General features: G+C 57.2%; 2 protein-coding genes across 11 annotated transcripts in view; one reads left to right on the top strand and one right to left on the bottom strand.

Moving 5' to 3' along the window:
• The window catches only part of CLEC18C (C-type lectin domain family 18 member C), a 31,080-nt gene extending 15,003 nt beyond the window's left edge, over window positions 1-16,077 (bottom strand). Inside the window, exons 1-6 of one of the 2 annotated variants that reach the window (XM_078848069.1) lie at window positions 15,544-16,077; window positions 14,128-14,219; window positions 6,534-6,767; window positions 5,189-5,286; window positions 590-711; window positions 330-437 (exon numbers count right to left, since the gene is read on the bottom strand). In XM_078848069.1, coding sequence (XP_078704195.1) covers window positions 330-437; window positions 590-711; window positions 5,189-5,286; window positions 6,534-6,767; window positions 14,128-14,219; window positions 15,544-15,673 — 784 coding nt within the window. In that variant the 5' untranslated portion in view covers window positions 15,674-16,077. The remainder of the gene's footprint in view (window positions 1-329; window positions 438-589; window positions 712-5,188; window positions 5,287-6,533; window positions 6,768-14,127; window positions 14,220-15,543) is intronic. The other variant, XM_073307189.2, reaches the window with a different exon arrangement.
• The window catches only part of LOC140896085 (fibulin-7), a 35,163-nt gene continuing 26,423 nt past the window's right edge, over window positions 7,657-16,396 (top strand). For 3 of the 9 annotated variants that reach the window (XM_073307180.2, XM_073307178.2, XM_073307179.2), the window contains exons 1-2: window positions 7,729-7,917; window positions 15,703-15,867. The gene's annotated coding sequence lies outside the window, so the exon portion shown is untranslated. Of the gene's footprint in view, window positions 7,675-7,728; window positions 7,918-10,822; window positions 11,491-15,702; window positions 15,868-16,396 lie in introns of those variants that run through there. The other 6 variants (XM_073307188.2, XM_073307187.2, XM_073307185.2 and 3 more) reach the window with 4 other exon arrangements.

The raw sequence follows: 16,396 nt of genomic DNA, 5'->3' as shown, positions 1-16,396 counted from the left end.
GTTCCAGTGCTGCTCATCCCATCCCTGCCACGTCATCCTGAAAATGCTTCTGCTGTGCAGCCCCACGCAGCCCCCGGGCGCCAGCCCCACGCAGCCCCACATACAAGACTGTAATGCAACACAATGACCATGCAACGCAGGCGTCTCGCCGTGGGTGTGGATGGCAAGGGGCAGCCCTGTGCACCTTGCACACACCCATGCCAGCCGGCTGTCTCACCTTGGCAGTACCGGCCTGTGTACCCTGCAGACACCCATGCCAGCCGGCTGTCTCACCTTGGCAGTACCGGCCTGTGTACCCTGCAGACACCCATGCCAGCCGGCTGTCTCACCTTGGCAGTACCGGCCTGTGTACCCTGGCAGGCAGTCACAGTGGCAGCTGCTCGTGTTCAACCGCCCATCGTTCCTGCAGCTCATTCGACAGGGGTTCCTGGGGACCTCTGATCAAACAAAAGGCACAAGGCGGCTGTAAGATAGCAGGTGCCCAGCTGTGCCAGCCAGTGCCCAGGGCCCCACTGTGCCAGCAGGGCAGGGTGACTAGCATAATCTAAGTTAAGTGAAGGAGCAGGGCAGGGGGAGAACTGGCACTCACCACACAGTCCTCCGCTGTGATCCCATGACTTGAAGCATCCGGAGCATCCTGAGGTGCAGAGCGAACACCAGGCTCCTTTCTTGTAAGGGATGATCGTCTTCCCATTCATCTCCCAGTTCCCCCTGGGGGCGGAACAGACAGGCATGGAGCCGCAGGGCCAGGGGCCCCAGCGACTGTCACAGGTAGGCCCCGGGGCGCTCTGCCTTTCCAGCCCTGCCCAGGGACCATGTGGGTTATCCCCAGGCAGCTGGCCCTATGATATGCAAGAGCCCACATTGCAGCTGGAGGTTCGGCCACAACTTCCCACCTCCTCTGCTTCACCACTGGAGCTGGGCGACCAGCCTGTGAGCTGCAACCGGCCCCTAATGCTTAACAGAAGGGAGTATAGCATCTTTTGCCCAGGCAAGGCCGGCCAGCTGATTAGCCCCACCACTTTCTGCTCCCAAGCCCCACCTACTTTAATTATAAGCCACACCCACCATCCTCTTCCCAGGGGCCAAGTTTTATCTTCTTTCATTGTAAGCCCCACCCACCTTCTACTTCTGTAGGACCAAGCTCCGCCTACTATTATAAGCCCCACCCACTCTCTACTTCCATTGACAGACCCACCCACCTCTTTCATTGTAAACCCCACCCATCTTTTACTTCCCTGGGGCCAAGGTCCTCCCGCTTCCTGGTGCAAAAGTTGCAGATCTCTCTAGACATCCAGATAGACTTATGAGTAGTGCTGGAGAAGAGCCGGCGGTCGTGGTACATGTAGGTACCAATGACGTGGGAAAGATAGGAGAGAGGTCCTGGAGGCCAATTTTTGACTTCTAGGTAAGAGATTAAAGTCCAGGACCTTCATGGTAGCATTCTCTGAGATGTTCCCAGTTCCACACGTTGAGCCAGTTAGAGAGGCAGAACTGCAGAGTCTCAATGCGTGGATGAGACGATGGTGTAGGGAGGAAGGGTTTAGATTTATTAGGAACTGGGGAAACTTTTGGGAAAGGGGCAGCCTATACAGGAAGGATGGGCTCCATCTAAACCAAAATGGAACCAGATTGCTGGCACTTAACATTAAAAAGGTCATAGAGCAGTTTTAAAACTAAGCGCTGGGGGAAAGTCGACAGGTGTGGAGGAGCATGTGGTTCGGTTAGAAACATCCCTTAGGGGAGGATCTACTAATGGAGATTCTCTATGTCCTAGTAAGGAGGAGAGGATGGAAGATGATAAAATACAGGTAGGATGTGATGAGAAAGTCAAATGAAAAAAAATCCCATTCAGTTACATCATGTAATGGCAGACAGCTAAAAAGAGACACTTTTAAAAGTGCTTATATACCAATGCTAGAAGTCTAAATAATAAGATGGGTGAACTAGAGTGCCTCGTATTAAATGAGGATATTGATATAATAGGCATCACAGAAACTTGGTGGAATGAGGATAATCAATGGCACACAGTAATATCAGGGTACAAAATATATCGGAAGGACAGAACAGGTCATGCTGGTGGGGGAGAGGCACTAGATGTGAAAGAAAGCTTAGAATCAAATGAAGTAAAAATCTTAAATGAACCAAACTGTACCACAGAATCTTTATGGATAGTAATTCCATGCTCTAATAATAAGAATATAGAGGGAGGGATAGATATTACTGACCCTGACCAGGATGGTGATAGCGACTGGGAAATGCTCAGGGAGATTAGAGAGGCTATTAACATAAAAAACTCAATAATAATAATAATTAATAATGGGGGATTTCAACTACCCCCATACTGACTGGGTACATGTCACCTGAAGGTGGGATGCAGAGATAAAAGTTTCTTGATACCTTAAATGACGGCTTCTTGGAGCAGCTAGTTCTGGAACCCACAAGGGGAGAGGCAATTCTTGATTTAGTCCTAAGTGGAGCACAGGATCGGGTCTAAGAGGTGAATAAAGCTGGATTCCTTGGTAATAGTGACCATAATATAATTAAATGTGACATCCCTGTGGTGGGGAAAACACTATAGTGGCCCAACACTGTAGCATTTAATTTCAGAAAGGGGAACTACACAAAAGTGAGGAGGTTAGTGAAACAGAAATTAAAAGAAAAGGAGGACTTGTGGCACCTTAGAGACTAACCAATTTATTTGAGCATAAGCTTTCGTGAGCTACAGCTCACTTCATCGGATGCATGCCGTGGAAACTGCAGCAGACTGAGCTGTAGCTCACGAAAGCTCATGCTCAGATAAATTGGTTAGTCTCTAAGGTGCCACAAGTCCTCCTTTTCTTTTTGTGAATACAGACTAACACGGCTGCTACTCTGAAACCAGAAATTAAAAGGTACAGCACCAAAAGTGAAATCCCTGCAAGCTGCATGGAAACCTTTTAAAGACACCATAATAGAGGCTCAACTTAAATGTATACTCCAAATTTAAACACACAGTAAGAGAACCAAAAAAGTGCCACTGTGGCTAAACAACAAAGTAAAAGAAGCAGTCAGAGGCAAAAAGGCATCCTTTAAAAAGTGGAAGTTAAACTAAATCAGGAAACGCAAGACCCCAGGTGTCACTTACAAGGAGGTCACCAACCTGCTGGGGGAATATCTCCGTAAGTGGGGGAAGAGCACAGGGACATGCAGAGGAGATGTATCACCTGGTGGGGTTGGAGCAGCTGTAGGACATCTGCCCTCCAGACCTTAAGATGTGGTTAGTGAACCAGAAGCCTAAAGATCTGTGCAGTGCAGGTGCACTGGCGGATGAGTTTGTGGACAGCAGATTGGGGGGAGGAGGGAGACCCCCATCGGGGACTAAGAAGGGGAGTCACCCAGAGACTTCTCAAAGGTGGGACTCCAGGAAGCCCAACTCAGGGGTGCCCATGAAGGCTGGGGCAGGCCGACCCCCCTTGTGGGATTTGCAGGACCTGATATGTAATCACTGTGACCAAAAAGGACACAAGGTGCCGCAATGCCTGAAGATGAAGGAAATGTTGGCCAAGCCTGGAAGTGTCAACTGGGTGGTAGCCCACCCAGAGGGGGCACCATAGTTCAGGGGGCCGCAGTCGACATGGCAGGGCCAGTGGGAGGGGACCACTAGGCCAGGCCAGCAGGAGAAGCTGGGGCTCCAGTTTCAGGGCGCATGTTCTCAATCCATCAGGTGAGTGTGGGACAGGCCCCGGGGGACAATTGCCACATCATCCCCATTGAGGTGGGGGGAAGGAGTGTCCAGCGGTTCTGGGACACGGGCCCAGAGGTGACACTGGCCTGGCCAGAGGTGGTGGACCCAGACCAGGGAGGTAAATAGTGGTGTCCCCAGGGGTCTGTACTGGGAACAGTCCTATTCAACTTATTCATAAATTATCTGGAAAACAGGGAGGTAGCAAAATTTGCAGATGATACAAAACTACTCAAGATAGTTAAGTCCCAGGCAGACTGCGAAGAGCTACAAAAGGATCTCACAAAACTGGGTGACTGGGCAACAAAATGGCAGATGAAATTAAATGTTGATAAATGCAAAGTGATGCACATTGGAAAACATAATCCCAACTATACGTACAAAATGATGGGGTCTACATTAGCTGTTCCCACTCAAGAGAGAGATCTTGGAGTCACTGTGGGTAGTTCTCTGAAAACATCCACTCAATGTGCAGCGGCAGCCAGAAAAGCGAACAGAATGTTGGGAATCATTAAGAAAGGGATAGATAATAAGGCAGAAAATATCATATTGCCTTTATATAAACCCATGGTACGCCCGCACTGTGCAGTGTGAATACTGTGTGCAGATGTGGTCGCTCCATCTCAAAAATTATATATTGGAATTGGAAAAGGTGCAGAGAAGGGCAACAAAAATGATGAGGGGTATGGAACGGCTGCCGTATGAGGAGCGATTAATAAGACTGGGACTATTCAGCTTGGAAAAGAGACGACTAAGGGGGGATATGATAGAGGTCTATAAAATCATGACTGGTGTGGAGAAAGTAAATAAGGAAGTGTTATTTACTTCTTCTCATAACACAAGAACTAGGGGTCACCCAATGAAATTAATAGGCAGTGGGTTGAAAACAAACAAAAGGAGGTATTTTTTTCACACAACGCACAGTCAGTCTGTGGAACTCTTTGACAGAGGATGTTGTGAAGGCCAAGACTATAACAAGGTTAAAAAAAAACCTAGCTAAGTTCATGGAGGATGGATCCATCAATGGCTATTAGCCAGGATGGGCAGGGATGGTGTCCCTAGCCTCCGTTTGCCAGAAGCTGGGAATGGGCGATGCGAGATGGATCACTTGATGATGACCTGTTCTGTTCATTCCCTCTGGGGCACCTGGCATTGCCACCGTCAGCAGACAGGAGTCTGGCTGTTCTGATGTTCCATTGTAAGCCCCGTCTACTGTCCGCTGCCATGCTGCTAAGCCCTGCCTACTGCCATTATAAGCCCCACCCACCAAGTTTCTATGGCGTTCATATGGCCTGCGGCCCGGGGTGGGGTGGACGACGTGGGGCAGGGGTGGGGGCTGTGGTGTGGGCTCACTGGGGCTGCTGAGGGAGATGAGGGGGGTGAGCACGTGGCCTAGGTGCCTGCCTGGCGGGAAGAGTGGCAGGCCCCGCCCAGGCTGCCCGTGTGCACGCCGAGAGGCCTTACCCCGGGGAGTAGGCGCAGACGAAAGCCTCTCTCCTCTCCTGGCCCTCGATGCAGGCATGCTTCCCACAGCCCAGCCTGCTGGAGGTGGCCCAGACCAGCTGCAAGAGAGACACGGTGCAGGCCTCAGGTTGCCTGCCCAGCCTGTGCCCGCCGTGACGAGGGTCACCCCGCCCCAGGGCTGAGGGCACAGTGCCAGCTGTGTGGGGGTTGGCAACTGGCTTTGTTAAGTTGCCAGCTGTTGCAGGGTGGCTGTAGGGCTGGTGATCGCTGCCCACCAGGTCACGTTGCGAAGGGCTGGGAAAGGCCTATGGGGAGATTTCCCCCCCGCCACTATTAAACTGGCAGGCCAAGGAGTCTCAGCCCAGCGCTCTGCAGGGAGCCCAGACCGCCAGTGTGAACAATCGTCTTGGGACGGGTTGAGGGATAATTGGTGCCTGTGTAAGACGAAGCCCTGAATATGGGGCCCTCTGGTCACACTAGCGGCATCCCATGGCCTGGCTGGATCCACCCCAGCCACGGCTTGTTCCACAGAGCTCCCCTCCCTTAGGGTTGCCAGGGATTGTCTTGGAGTCTCCGGGAATTAAAGAGTAATCTTTAATTAAAGACGATGTCATGTGATGAAATCTCCAGGAATTTGTCCAACCAAAGTTGGCAACCCTACCTCCCTTCCCTCCCCTGGCCTGGGAAAGCCCTACCCACGCCCTGGCTGAGGAGGGGTAGGGCATCCCCAGGTATGGCCCAGCCTCCCCCCAGGCCCTGCAGCTCTGGGCCCAGCCATCCCACACCAGCAGTCCCATCCCCAGCTGCTTGCCGGAGGGTCGATTCCCTCCCCCTGCCTGCCTCAGGGACGATGTGGGCATACGCGGGGTGCAGGCCTCCCACAGGGCCTCGCCCACATGGGCAGGGCTGGAGGTCTCTTTGTCAGGCCCAGCATTACCAGCACCACCTGTCTCTGAGCAGCCAGGCCCTTCAGGCCCTGCTGGCTTTCCCTGTGACAGAGGACAGCAGGCGGTGATGGTTACTAGACAATGACAAACACAGATAGGTGCATTTTCATGGCCCTGGCAGCCATGGGGCCGGATCCTGGGCAGCGATGAATCCCTGCGGCCAGCAGTGGCTCGCCACACACAGCTCTGCCAGCGTGCCTCCATCCTGACCTGCAGGCCGCCTGCTCCTCCAGCCCCGGGCTACCTGGAGCGGCCCAGTGGCACCCAGTCATGTGGTGGAGGTTCTGATATACCCACAGGGAACTGTTCTCACTGTACCAAACTCTGCGGTCCTGTGGGGCGTTTGCTGGTGCCCGGCGCCCGGGGAGGAGACAGAGCTGGGCCCCTCGCGGGCTTACCTGGGTGTAGTGGCTGCAGGTGGCGTTCTCCATGCACTGTGCTGCTTGATAGTTGTAGCTCTGTCCCTCGCTGAACCACAGCTCCACCACGGCGGCAAAGCTGGCCACGCCGGCAGGGAGCAGCTGGGCATTCCAGCCCACATGCTGGGCGTGGGGCGGAGGGTGGGGCGGGGCCCCCGCCAGGCAGCTGGCTGCTCGCTCCTGGGCCAGCTGGGCCAGCTTCTCGCTCCACTCCTGTCAGCGTGGAAAGTGAGGGTTAGCATGCAGAGCCTCCGGGGGCGCCAGGGCCTGGCCAGCACGGTCGCCGTGGGGGCCTCGGGTGCTGGGTCCATTTTAATGACTGGTGAAAGGAGATGGCCCAGATCTCTGCCCCGCTCCCACCACCGCTTGGACCTCGGATCTGCTGCGCTGAGGCTGGGCATCAGTCCTGTTCCACCACGAGCTGCTCCTCACGGCTGGCAGGAGAGCCCAGGCTCTTGCTGATCAGACCCGGGGGGAGGCAAAACCAGATGAGTGCGGCCACGTCTACAGAAGTGGGCACTGGTATGTGGGGCCCAGCTTGAAAGACCTGCATCTCCCGCTGGCTGCACAGGGGAGTGCCCCCGGCTGGCTGTGAGTGGGAGCGCCCCCCCCCCAGCTGGCTGCAAAGGGGGAACACTGCTGGCTGGCTGCGAAAGGGAGCTGCAGGTTCATATCCCCTCTGCAGACCACACCCTCAGTGGCGCAGGCCATGCTCCTTTCCAAACCGCTTGCCTCAGTCCATGCCACGAGGGGCGCCGCGTGCCCCATCTCCCTCTGCTGCAGCAGGCGGCACAGAGCAGTGTGGCTCTTCAACACCGAGGTCGGGCCCTTGCCCACCTGAGACTGCCCGCGGTAGCCACTGAGCAGCAGGTTCTCCCGCTGGCTTCGGGCTCGCCAGCACCGCTGTGCCCCTGCAACTGCCGATGGCTCTGAGCAGGAGCTCAGGGCCAGAGCTCAGCAGGTGCCAGGCAGCTGAGATCCAACTGGGGCCTGCTGAGGATCTGACCCTCTGTGCCCACGCAATGGGCAGGGGACACAGCAGGGCCAGGATGTGCACGTGGCGGCTTTCCAGGGGCTGTTGTGGGCAGTGGGGCAGGGACGGCGTCTAGCCCTGGCATCGGTGAGTTCAATGTCCAACCCCTCAAAGTGGGCTGGATCCGGCGGCCCCTGCCTGCGTGGGAGGAGGAGGATGGCACACAGGGGTGGGAGGAAGACCAGGCAGTTGTTTGTTCCCAGGCAGAAAAACATCTTGTTCCAGACGGTTAAAATTGCAATTTCCATGGCTCTCAGGGCAGCCGAAGGGAGGAGGAAATGACAGAGCCTCTCACAGGCCAGGAGCCAAGCGCCGTACATGGGAGCTGCGGTGAGTCACCCTCCCACACCACTGCCAGCAGAGATGCCAGGCTCCCAGCCCCGGGACGGGGAATGGCACATGGGGAGCCCGTGGGACCCTTCCACCTGACCCTGGGGGGTAGGGGGTGGGTTAAAAGGCTCTGCTGGGAAACGCTCCCGCTCCTCAGCCCCAGAGCTGGGCGTGGGGCTTGATAGAACACCCTCGAGGTCAAGGGTGGCAAGCAGGAGAGTTCTTCAGGGACGGATGGCAGGGCAGTAGTAGCGCACTGGAGTTAACTGCGCCTGCTCAGTTCAGTCCTGGCCCTTTGAACCCCCTGCGGGCACAGTGCTAGTCAGTGGAGGTTGCCATGCAGAGCTACAGGAGTTTTAAAGGGCTAGCCGTGGACTAAATCCTGGGGAACCGCCATATGCTTCGCCCCTCTCCTCAGCGCTGGGAAGGCATGGCTCCCTGACACTCTTGCTTTTCCCTTTTCCATTTACCGAAAGCTCATCCTTGCCCGCTGCCCTGGCCCGTGTGCTCCTAATGCGGAAGGAGAGCCCAATGCTGCTGCCCCCAACAACTTCCTAGCAACTCTGCCGATGTCTGGGGGTTAGCTGAAAGCTCCAGCCCCTGGAGTCAGGGACTATACTGAGACTCTTGCTTTGCGTTAAAAAAACTGTGTTTCCAGCCCAGCTGGCTGTGGGGAAAAGCTGGAAAACAGGAGGCGGGTGACCATAAGCGTCTCCAGCACCAGACAGCAAAGAAACAGAACCTACCAGTTATTGCTTTTTAAAAAATCACTTGCCTTTTAAGCCAATTTCATGATTTTTTGAGGTTAGACTCCTGAGTCTGGAAAGCTAGGGGCTGGCAATGCTAAGAATCACCCAGATGTGCGTTAGCTTCCTGGTTTGTGCATCCTAGATGACAGCGGATTTGGGTTCAGCATCCCCCCGGGCACAGCCAGAAGGGGAAGCAGCCCAGATGCTTGTTTTGGTAGGTCCCACAAAAATGGTGGCAATTTTCATTTCTTAGCAACAGCTTGGTTAAATGACCATTAGCAAACAGCCAAGCTATCCACTGGTTTGCTCCTGCCAGCGTTGAGAGTAATGGCAAAACTCCCAGCTATTGCCATGCAAATAGGATCAGGCTGAACAAAGCCACCTATTAAACCTGCCTGGCTCCTGCTAGCTTGTCACTGAGCCATGAGACGCCACCGTGCATCCTTAAAGGGACCTCACCACTCCTGCCTGGGGCCCCTTGCTGTCCTGTTCTACATGAAAGATGGACCCACCCATGCCCCATGTGCACAGACTGAGCGGAGTGGCCTGTGCAACATTTGAAACAGGCCATGGTTGCCTCCGGGTGCCCTGCGAATTTATGCAGAGCCATTCAGGATGACAAGGCCTGCTCTGGAAGTCCAGGAGCAGCAGCCAGTGGGTCTGGCGGCGAAGCAAGCTGTGGGGAAAATCTCCTGGCGCGCCAGGTGGAGAGGGGACCACCCGGGCTGGAGTGATGGCCTGTTTCCTCCCTAGACCCATGTGGAGAACTGGGGGAGTTTATTATCCTTGAAGAAACCAGCTGTAAAGCACCCCCACCCACTCACCACTCAAACTTCCCCTCCCTGCTGCCTGAGTTAAACCAACTCCATTAATTATTGCTAACGAGGTGTCAGGCTGGGAGGACAAGGAGATTAATGACCTTTTGTTCCAGAGAGCTGCCCTGGCCTGCCCAGCTGTGCCCATCCCAGTGCCTGCAGCCCCCACGCACTCCCTGCCCATTGCCCACTCCCCCCTGGCTGCCCCAAGCAGCACCCTGGCTGAGGAGCAGGGAGAGGTCAGGAATAGGGGGCTGGAGCCAGATTTCAGCCTCCCCAGAGGTTGGGTGTTCAGAGATAGGGCTTGCTTGGACCCATCGTAGACCTAGGGACGGATTTACAAGCACTCAGCACTTAGCATGCTGGGCTCGTGAAAATCTGTCCCTTAGTGACCCATGGCACCATTCAGACCCAGCCCCGCCAGGTCTCTGAGCCCCCTCCAGATAAAACCACAGGCACTAGGTTCGGGCTCCTCTGCTCTCGGAAGTCGCTCAGTGCCTCCGGGCAAAGGGCAGTGCTGGGACGCCGGCGAGGGGCCAAACCACCCTGCAGGCGCAGGGGGATGGAATATTTGGCACTGGTGCAGGCGCAGGGGGATAGAATATTTGCTTCTCCGTAAGGACAAATCACCTGCCAGGCTGTGCTGGTGGCTGGGGGTGGCTGCCACTGCCTTGCCCCATTTTTGGGGGGTGGGACAATTCTGAGAATCAAGGTAAAGAGGAGACTGGGAGTCCCCTGCTTGGGTCTGTCTACCCCGCTAGACCCTGCACTGCTGGCCAGACAGTGCTACTCCCTCGCACTGGCAGGCTCAGTCCAGGCGCAGCCCTGCCCACGCATCACCGCCCCCTCTACCTGCCACCCCCTGCAGCATGCCTGGGGGGAGGAGAATGGGGGGCCAGTCTTGCCGCCAGGGGGCCCAGGAACTTCCGCCCGGTAAGAGCTCTCCTCCCTCGTGGAGGGGTCTGCATTTAAAGATCGCCCCATGCCAGACAGAGACGGGCCAGAGCTAACCCCAGCACCAGGCGGTGCAGCCGGTGGAGTCTGGAATCCAGATCTGCCCATCCTGCAATGCTGGAGCAACCAGGATCTGGAGTCATCCTGTGTGACTGAGTCCCACTGCTCCCCCAGCCCAGTAGGATACAGACCAGAGCAGGGACGCACCTGCCCCTTCCTTGGTTCAGACCCTCTGCCACGCACAGCAGCCCACCTGGCTTGGGCTCGTGACCCGGATAGAGCTGCCTGGCGTGCTGCAGCCACAGTGACTGGATCCAGAGTCCTTCCCCGCCTCGGCCAGGGCCTTGTGGGCTCGCCCTTTCTCTGCTGGTTCCCTCCCGCTGGCGGGGCGGGGCGGGGCGGGGCGCTATCGCCCAGGCCAGGAAGGCTTGTGGTGCAGCGGGTAAGAGCCTTGGTGTGGGCCTGTGGCTCGACCTACGGGGAACCTTAGGCCATGCATGCAGAACGGCCTTTTACCACCATTCAGAGCCAGCCAAGCTCCGTCAGCCCCCGGCACTTCTGGCCCCCGGTGCAGACAGGACCAAGTCCTGGGACCAGGCTGAAGCACCCCTGGGCTTTGGAAACGGGACCAGCTCTAGTTGGATATGTTGCCATGGGACTATTATTAAACGTTACGGGCTGTGGCTGGGCTTGTCAGGGGCTTGGCATCCCCACTGGAGGCCAGGTTATCACACTCGCTGTGAGCCCGGGCTGCAGGCTGGGAAATCCAACCCTTCGTTAGGTGCTGTCACAGGAGAGCTGGGGAGAGGCCCCATGCACCTGTGACTTGTCACTTGCCTGCCAGCTGGGCTAAAGAGAGAGCACCTGGGCCTGAGACCAGGAGAGCCAGAGCCTGAGCAGAGACGGAGACGGAGACAGCTGCAGAGAGCTGCTTGGGAGGTCCTGGTGAAGAGAGCTGGGTTCAGCACAGAACCGCTGGGGAGAACTGACCCAAGCTGGGGCCCTGCTGAGTGGACGGCCTGGGCAGTTGCCCCTGAGCAAAAGGGAGGATCCAGGTTGGTCAGGGGAAGCCAAGGCTGGGTGCAAGGGGACGGGCGTGTCCTGGCCAGGCATAGGACTCCCAGGCAGGGGGGCTCGAGAGTAAAATTTGGGGAGTTCTCTTGTGGGATACCAGCCCTGGGGGCTGTGGTGGAGTCAAGAGACTGGTCACTGTCCGCAGGGAGGCCTGGAGAGGGGGGCCTGGATGGGGCTCAAGGAACTGGGAACGCAGCGTGGCTGTGCACACTAGGGAGCGGGAGGCACTGACCCTGAGAGGGAAATGGGAAGAACAGTTGTACCTTTATATGGTTCCTGTGGGTTTATCGAGAATGGTTTTACTGGCTGGATTTGGGGGGATTCCTGCACTGGTGCATGTGAACAGATTATACCCCGAGGTGGGCTTTGTATCTGGCACTGAGAGACCGCTCCTTTCATGGGCAAACAGAAGGAGAAACTGAGGCAGGTGCAGGAGGGTACCCTGTGGGAGCTGAGCACTTGGAAGTCTGGCCCTGGGGTCTTCTGGAAATCTACCTGATAGCCCCAAAGCATGCTGGGGTAGAAGCTGTGAGGTACAGCTGGGTGTCCGCAGGGGCATGGGCACGGCTCAGGCTGGCAGACACGCTGCTGTGGATAGCTCAACATGGCATGACACGGCCCTCCCAGCTCCCGTGCCCACGTTCTCCCTGCGAGAGCAGGCAGGTGGGCCTGGGGCGCTGGTAGAGAGAGCTGGCTGCCTGAACCTGCCCCAGGGGAGATGGGCGGGGGCAGGGCTACTGTTTGGATTTGCTTCCTGCTGTTGCTGAATTAGGTTGCCAAAGGTGGTGCCCTGCCTGGGTGACAGCCAAATGACCCCTTCCGTCTGAGGGCCCTATGCTGGGGTGATTCTCCCCCTCCCCTTGTGGGACATCTGCATCCCCTATGCCTCAGCCGAGCAACAAATGGGGCCGCAGTGGGGGGCAGAACACCTCCCAGTAGGTGTCAAATACGGGTCTCCCCAGGGCCCATCAGCCAGGCCTGCAAGCATCCTAGGTGCTTGGCCACCTCACCCTCGCCAGCCAGTGCCCCAGGCACCCAGTTCCCTGCCCCAGGGCTTGCAAGTGACATACTCAGCCTGGGCTAGTAGCAGCTGATGTACCATGGGTCGTTTCCCTCCTGCTGGCAGGGCCTTACCTCCCACTGAGTCAGCCCAGGGGTCCACCTGGGCCCACCTCCTGCCCCATCGGAGCAGCCTGAGAGGCCCCTAGTCCCATGTGCCACCAGAGGGGGGATGGGCCTGGTGCTGCAGAGGAAGGAGAAGGCAAGAGCGAGATGCACCAGGACAGTTCCCGTCTGCAGCGTCCCATGGAGGTGGATGTTAGACACTCCATTGCACCGGGCCCAACGTTCTGGCCCCACCTCGGGCAGACCTCTGGACCAGACTGTCCCCAGCCACACTCAAAGCCACGGAGGTGGGGAAGGGCTCTCTGCTTCCTAGCAGGGCTTTGTCCCTGCTGGCTGAAGGGAGGGTGCTGCCCATAGAAAAGCCACCCCCAAAGTGGATGGCACCCCCCATGGCTCCCTGGGAGAGCATGGCTAGCTGCAGCCCTGCCCTGGTGCCCTGCTTCATTGGAGCTGCCCGAGCAGTGACAGCATCAGTAATCTCTGGTGCTGTCCGGGAAGGTGGGAGGGGAAGACAGAAAATGCTGCATACAGTTTGGTGCCCTCACATAGTGCTGCTGCCTGGACGAGGGCAATGAGCATCCCCCTCGGCCCAGCTCCAGCCCCTCCGCTGTGCAGTGAGCCCCGTGCAGGAGCAGCGAGAGCAGCCTTATTTCCAACTGTGCTGCCAGGAGCTGTGTGGGCCGGTGGCACTAGCTGGAGGTGACCATGGGCAGGGAATCAGTTCAGTGAGCTGGTGCTGGCAAGGGGCTGCAGAGGGCAAGGCTGTGTGGGGCCCCCTAGGGAAGGTCACCCCACCCGGCCAAGGGGCTAGACCTCTGGAGGGGGTCTGTGGTGGCTGAAGGGAGCTGGGGGAGGAGGGGACAGGACACCATGCAGCACAGAGACCCTCCCTCTTTCCGCTGTTGGCCCTGACTCTCTGCTGCCCTGCCTGCCCCGGAGCTGTGGGTTCAATGGGAGGTGAGCCGGCTGGGCAAGCCCTGGACCTTGTGCAGTTCAGCCACATCTCCGTGGAGTCCCGTGCAGGCTGGCACACAGTGGCCGAGGGGGGGATGTTTATGATTCCTGTCTGTGCCCCACACCAGGGTTCAGCCATGCCCTGCCCGACCCCACCCATGCCCCAGACTGGCAGGTTCCTGGGCCCCACAGGAGTCCCAGGTCCACTCTGCAGTTCTGTCTCATGCTCCTGGGCATAGCAGAGCCCGATAGGGACTGGGGAGAGCGCAGGCGGGCATGGACAGCCCCGCCCTGGGACTCTGGGTGTGAGCACTAGCCAGAAGGGTTCAGTTGTTGCCCAGTGCCAGGAGCTGATCTGGCCCCTGCATTCTCCAGAGGATCCCCCAAAGTGCAGTTGCACCCTCCCCTGAGGAGATCAACAGGGTCCCCTGTTCTACCTCAGTGCGTCTCCATCACCAGCAGCCTGACCCAGGACCCTGCTGGGCCCCTGCTGAGCCTGACCCATGGGGCCGGGGGCAAGCAGGCAGAGTGGGACTCACCATCCTCTGCATGTTGGCAGCGGGCGGCTGGACTTTGCTCCGCAGTTTGTTGTGCAGTGAAAGCAGCAGGAAACGTTCCTTCACGCCTGGAGCTGGGCAGGGGGAGCAAAGCAGGGAGTCAGGGAACACGAGTTCGAGATAACCCCCCGGTCCCCAGCAGAGCATGGCTGGGCTGGGATCCTGCAGTCAACTCTGGGAGTTGCAGCCTCCTGGCCCAGGACACCTCCATCAGCAGCAGCTCAGGAATCCAAGCCAAGCCCGGCCCCAGCCCCTGGCTGGAGGGTAATCCTGCAAACAGCCAAGGAAGGGATACGGGTCTCCATGGTGACACGGGGAGAGAAGAAAGCCTGGCTTTTAGTGGAATACAAAGCAGGCAAGGCCTGCAAGCCACTGACACCAGCTCCAGAGCCAGCCCGGGTGTCTCGCTGCTTGGGTACAAATAGGGCGATCCACACCAGGCTCTGGCCCCCTGGCTTTAACTGACAAAGGGCAGTGCTGAGAGCCCACAATGAAAGGGGCGCGGGTGGGAGAGAATAGCTAGAGAAAAGGGAGAACTAGTGGCGTCCTTGGGTGCTCTCGCAGCAAGTTTGCTGGGGCGTTTCTGGGATCACCCACACGGTCCATGGGGGGCTGACGGGAAGGGCAGGGGGAGCTCTGTATCCCTGCTGTATCTCAGGCACAAAGAAGAGTCCCGGCAGGACGGCTCCACCTGGTTAGCAGCACCCTTTAGAAAATCATTCCCTTTTTCTTGGCACCTGCTGGGTAAAAAATCTGGCCCCGGTTGTGGCCCCCTTGACTGGGCCTGGCCATGTGGCTAACTGCCCTGCAATGTGGCAATCAGACCCTGGGAGCAAAGAGATTGCAAAATGAAAATAATATTTTATGCTAATGATTGAAACCCATGATCTGTTTGGGGAGAGACAGGCTGGGGACTCTCCTCCAGCCCAGATAAACCCTGGCCGTGCCCTGACTCCCCCCAGGAGGGAATGGATTTCCCCTGCCTCTCTGCTGGCTTGAGGTTTGGACTCTCATCAACGACAGATGTTACAGTGTGCTGCTTCCCTCATTCAGCAGCTCCAAGACCTTCCCTGCCACCAACAAACCATCCATTAACCGCACTGTGCAACAGACCCTTCCCTGGTGTAAATAGAGGCCACATTTACATCGCCTGGCCCAGCAGAGGGAGGGTCTGATGCTGGAGAGTGCTGAGTGCCCTCAGCTCCCATCGGCTTCCGTAGAGGCGGAGGTGCGCCAGGAGGCGTAATGAGCACTGGGTCAGCACTGGCTGCAAAGATATATATTGATGGGCTCCCCAGGTCCGAGATCAGATATGTGCCCCCCACAACCAACTTAGCTGGTGCTGGAAAATCTTGACCAGCCCCTTAGTCAGTTATTTCAGTGGAATTTGTCAGTTACCTTGCTGCAGCAGCACCAGGGGGGGCAGCTTCTCAGGGTGTTGGTGTACCTGGAACTCCCCCAAAGCAGAGCCCAGCAAGCTGCAAGCCAGTGCCAAGAGCTGGCACGCCAGCATCCGTTTATCCTTCATGCAGATGGCTCTGTGCTCTCTTCTGCCAGGTTAAGGGGCGGATCCCCATGAAGCAGGAGTGTTGTGCCACGCAGTTATCCTGGGCTCCTGCAGCCCGGGCTCCGGGATGTGTCTCTCTCTGGCTGCTTCCAAGTTTTGCTCCTATTCAAAACTTCAGACAAGCACTGCTGGGCGGTTAAACAAAAGGGGGACTGGTGAGTAATGGCTCTGTCCAGACTCTTCCGCCAACTGCTCACTGGCATGAAAGGAGAGACAGCTCCTGTGCAATCCTCCCTCACAGGCCCCCCCGGCCTGAGCCCTGGCTCTGTGCAGGCCCTGCTGATCACTGGAGCATTATTCTTTGCGTCGATCCGCGCGGGGGCAGGCTGATTGGGCCGGGGAACATTCCAAAGGGGCGGATTAATGAATGGGAATCTCCTCTCCCTTTATGCTGCGCTGTTCTCAGCCCATGCAGCTTTGTTTTCCACCAAACCGCCCCCCCAGGGTGTATGTGCTTCCCCCTTCCCTTACCCCTCCCGTGCTCTAGTCAGTGACTAGTTGGGTGACTCCAGGGGATGGGGCTTATCATGATCCTGCTTGGGGCTGAGGGCCCTCAACTCCCACCCATGTAGGACCTGGTTTGTTGCCTGGGAGCCTCACCCCTGCCCTTGTTTTGCCCCATAAATTAACCTGCTGGAGCTGTAATATACACCGTTGGGAAAGTGGCCCATGGCAGGGAGCCAT

This window comes from Lepidochelys kempii, chromosome 12, assembly GCF_965140285.1.
Source record: "Lepidochelys kempii isolate rLepKem1 chromosome 12, rLepKem1.hap1, whole genome shotgun sequence".
In the NCBI taxonomy this organism is placed as follows: domain Eukaryota; kingdom Metazoa; phylum Chordata; order Testudines; family Cheloniidae; genus Lepidochelys; species Lepidochelys kempii.
Note: the sequence above shows the minus strand (reverse complement) of the source record. Positions and strands in the feature narration are given on the sequence as shown.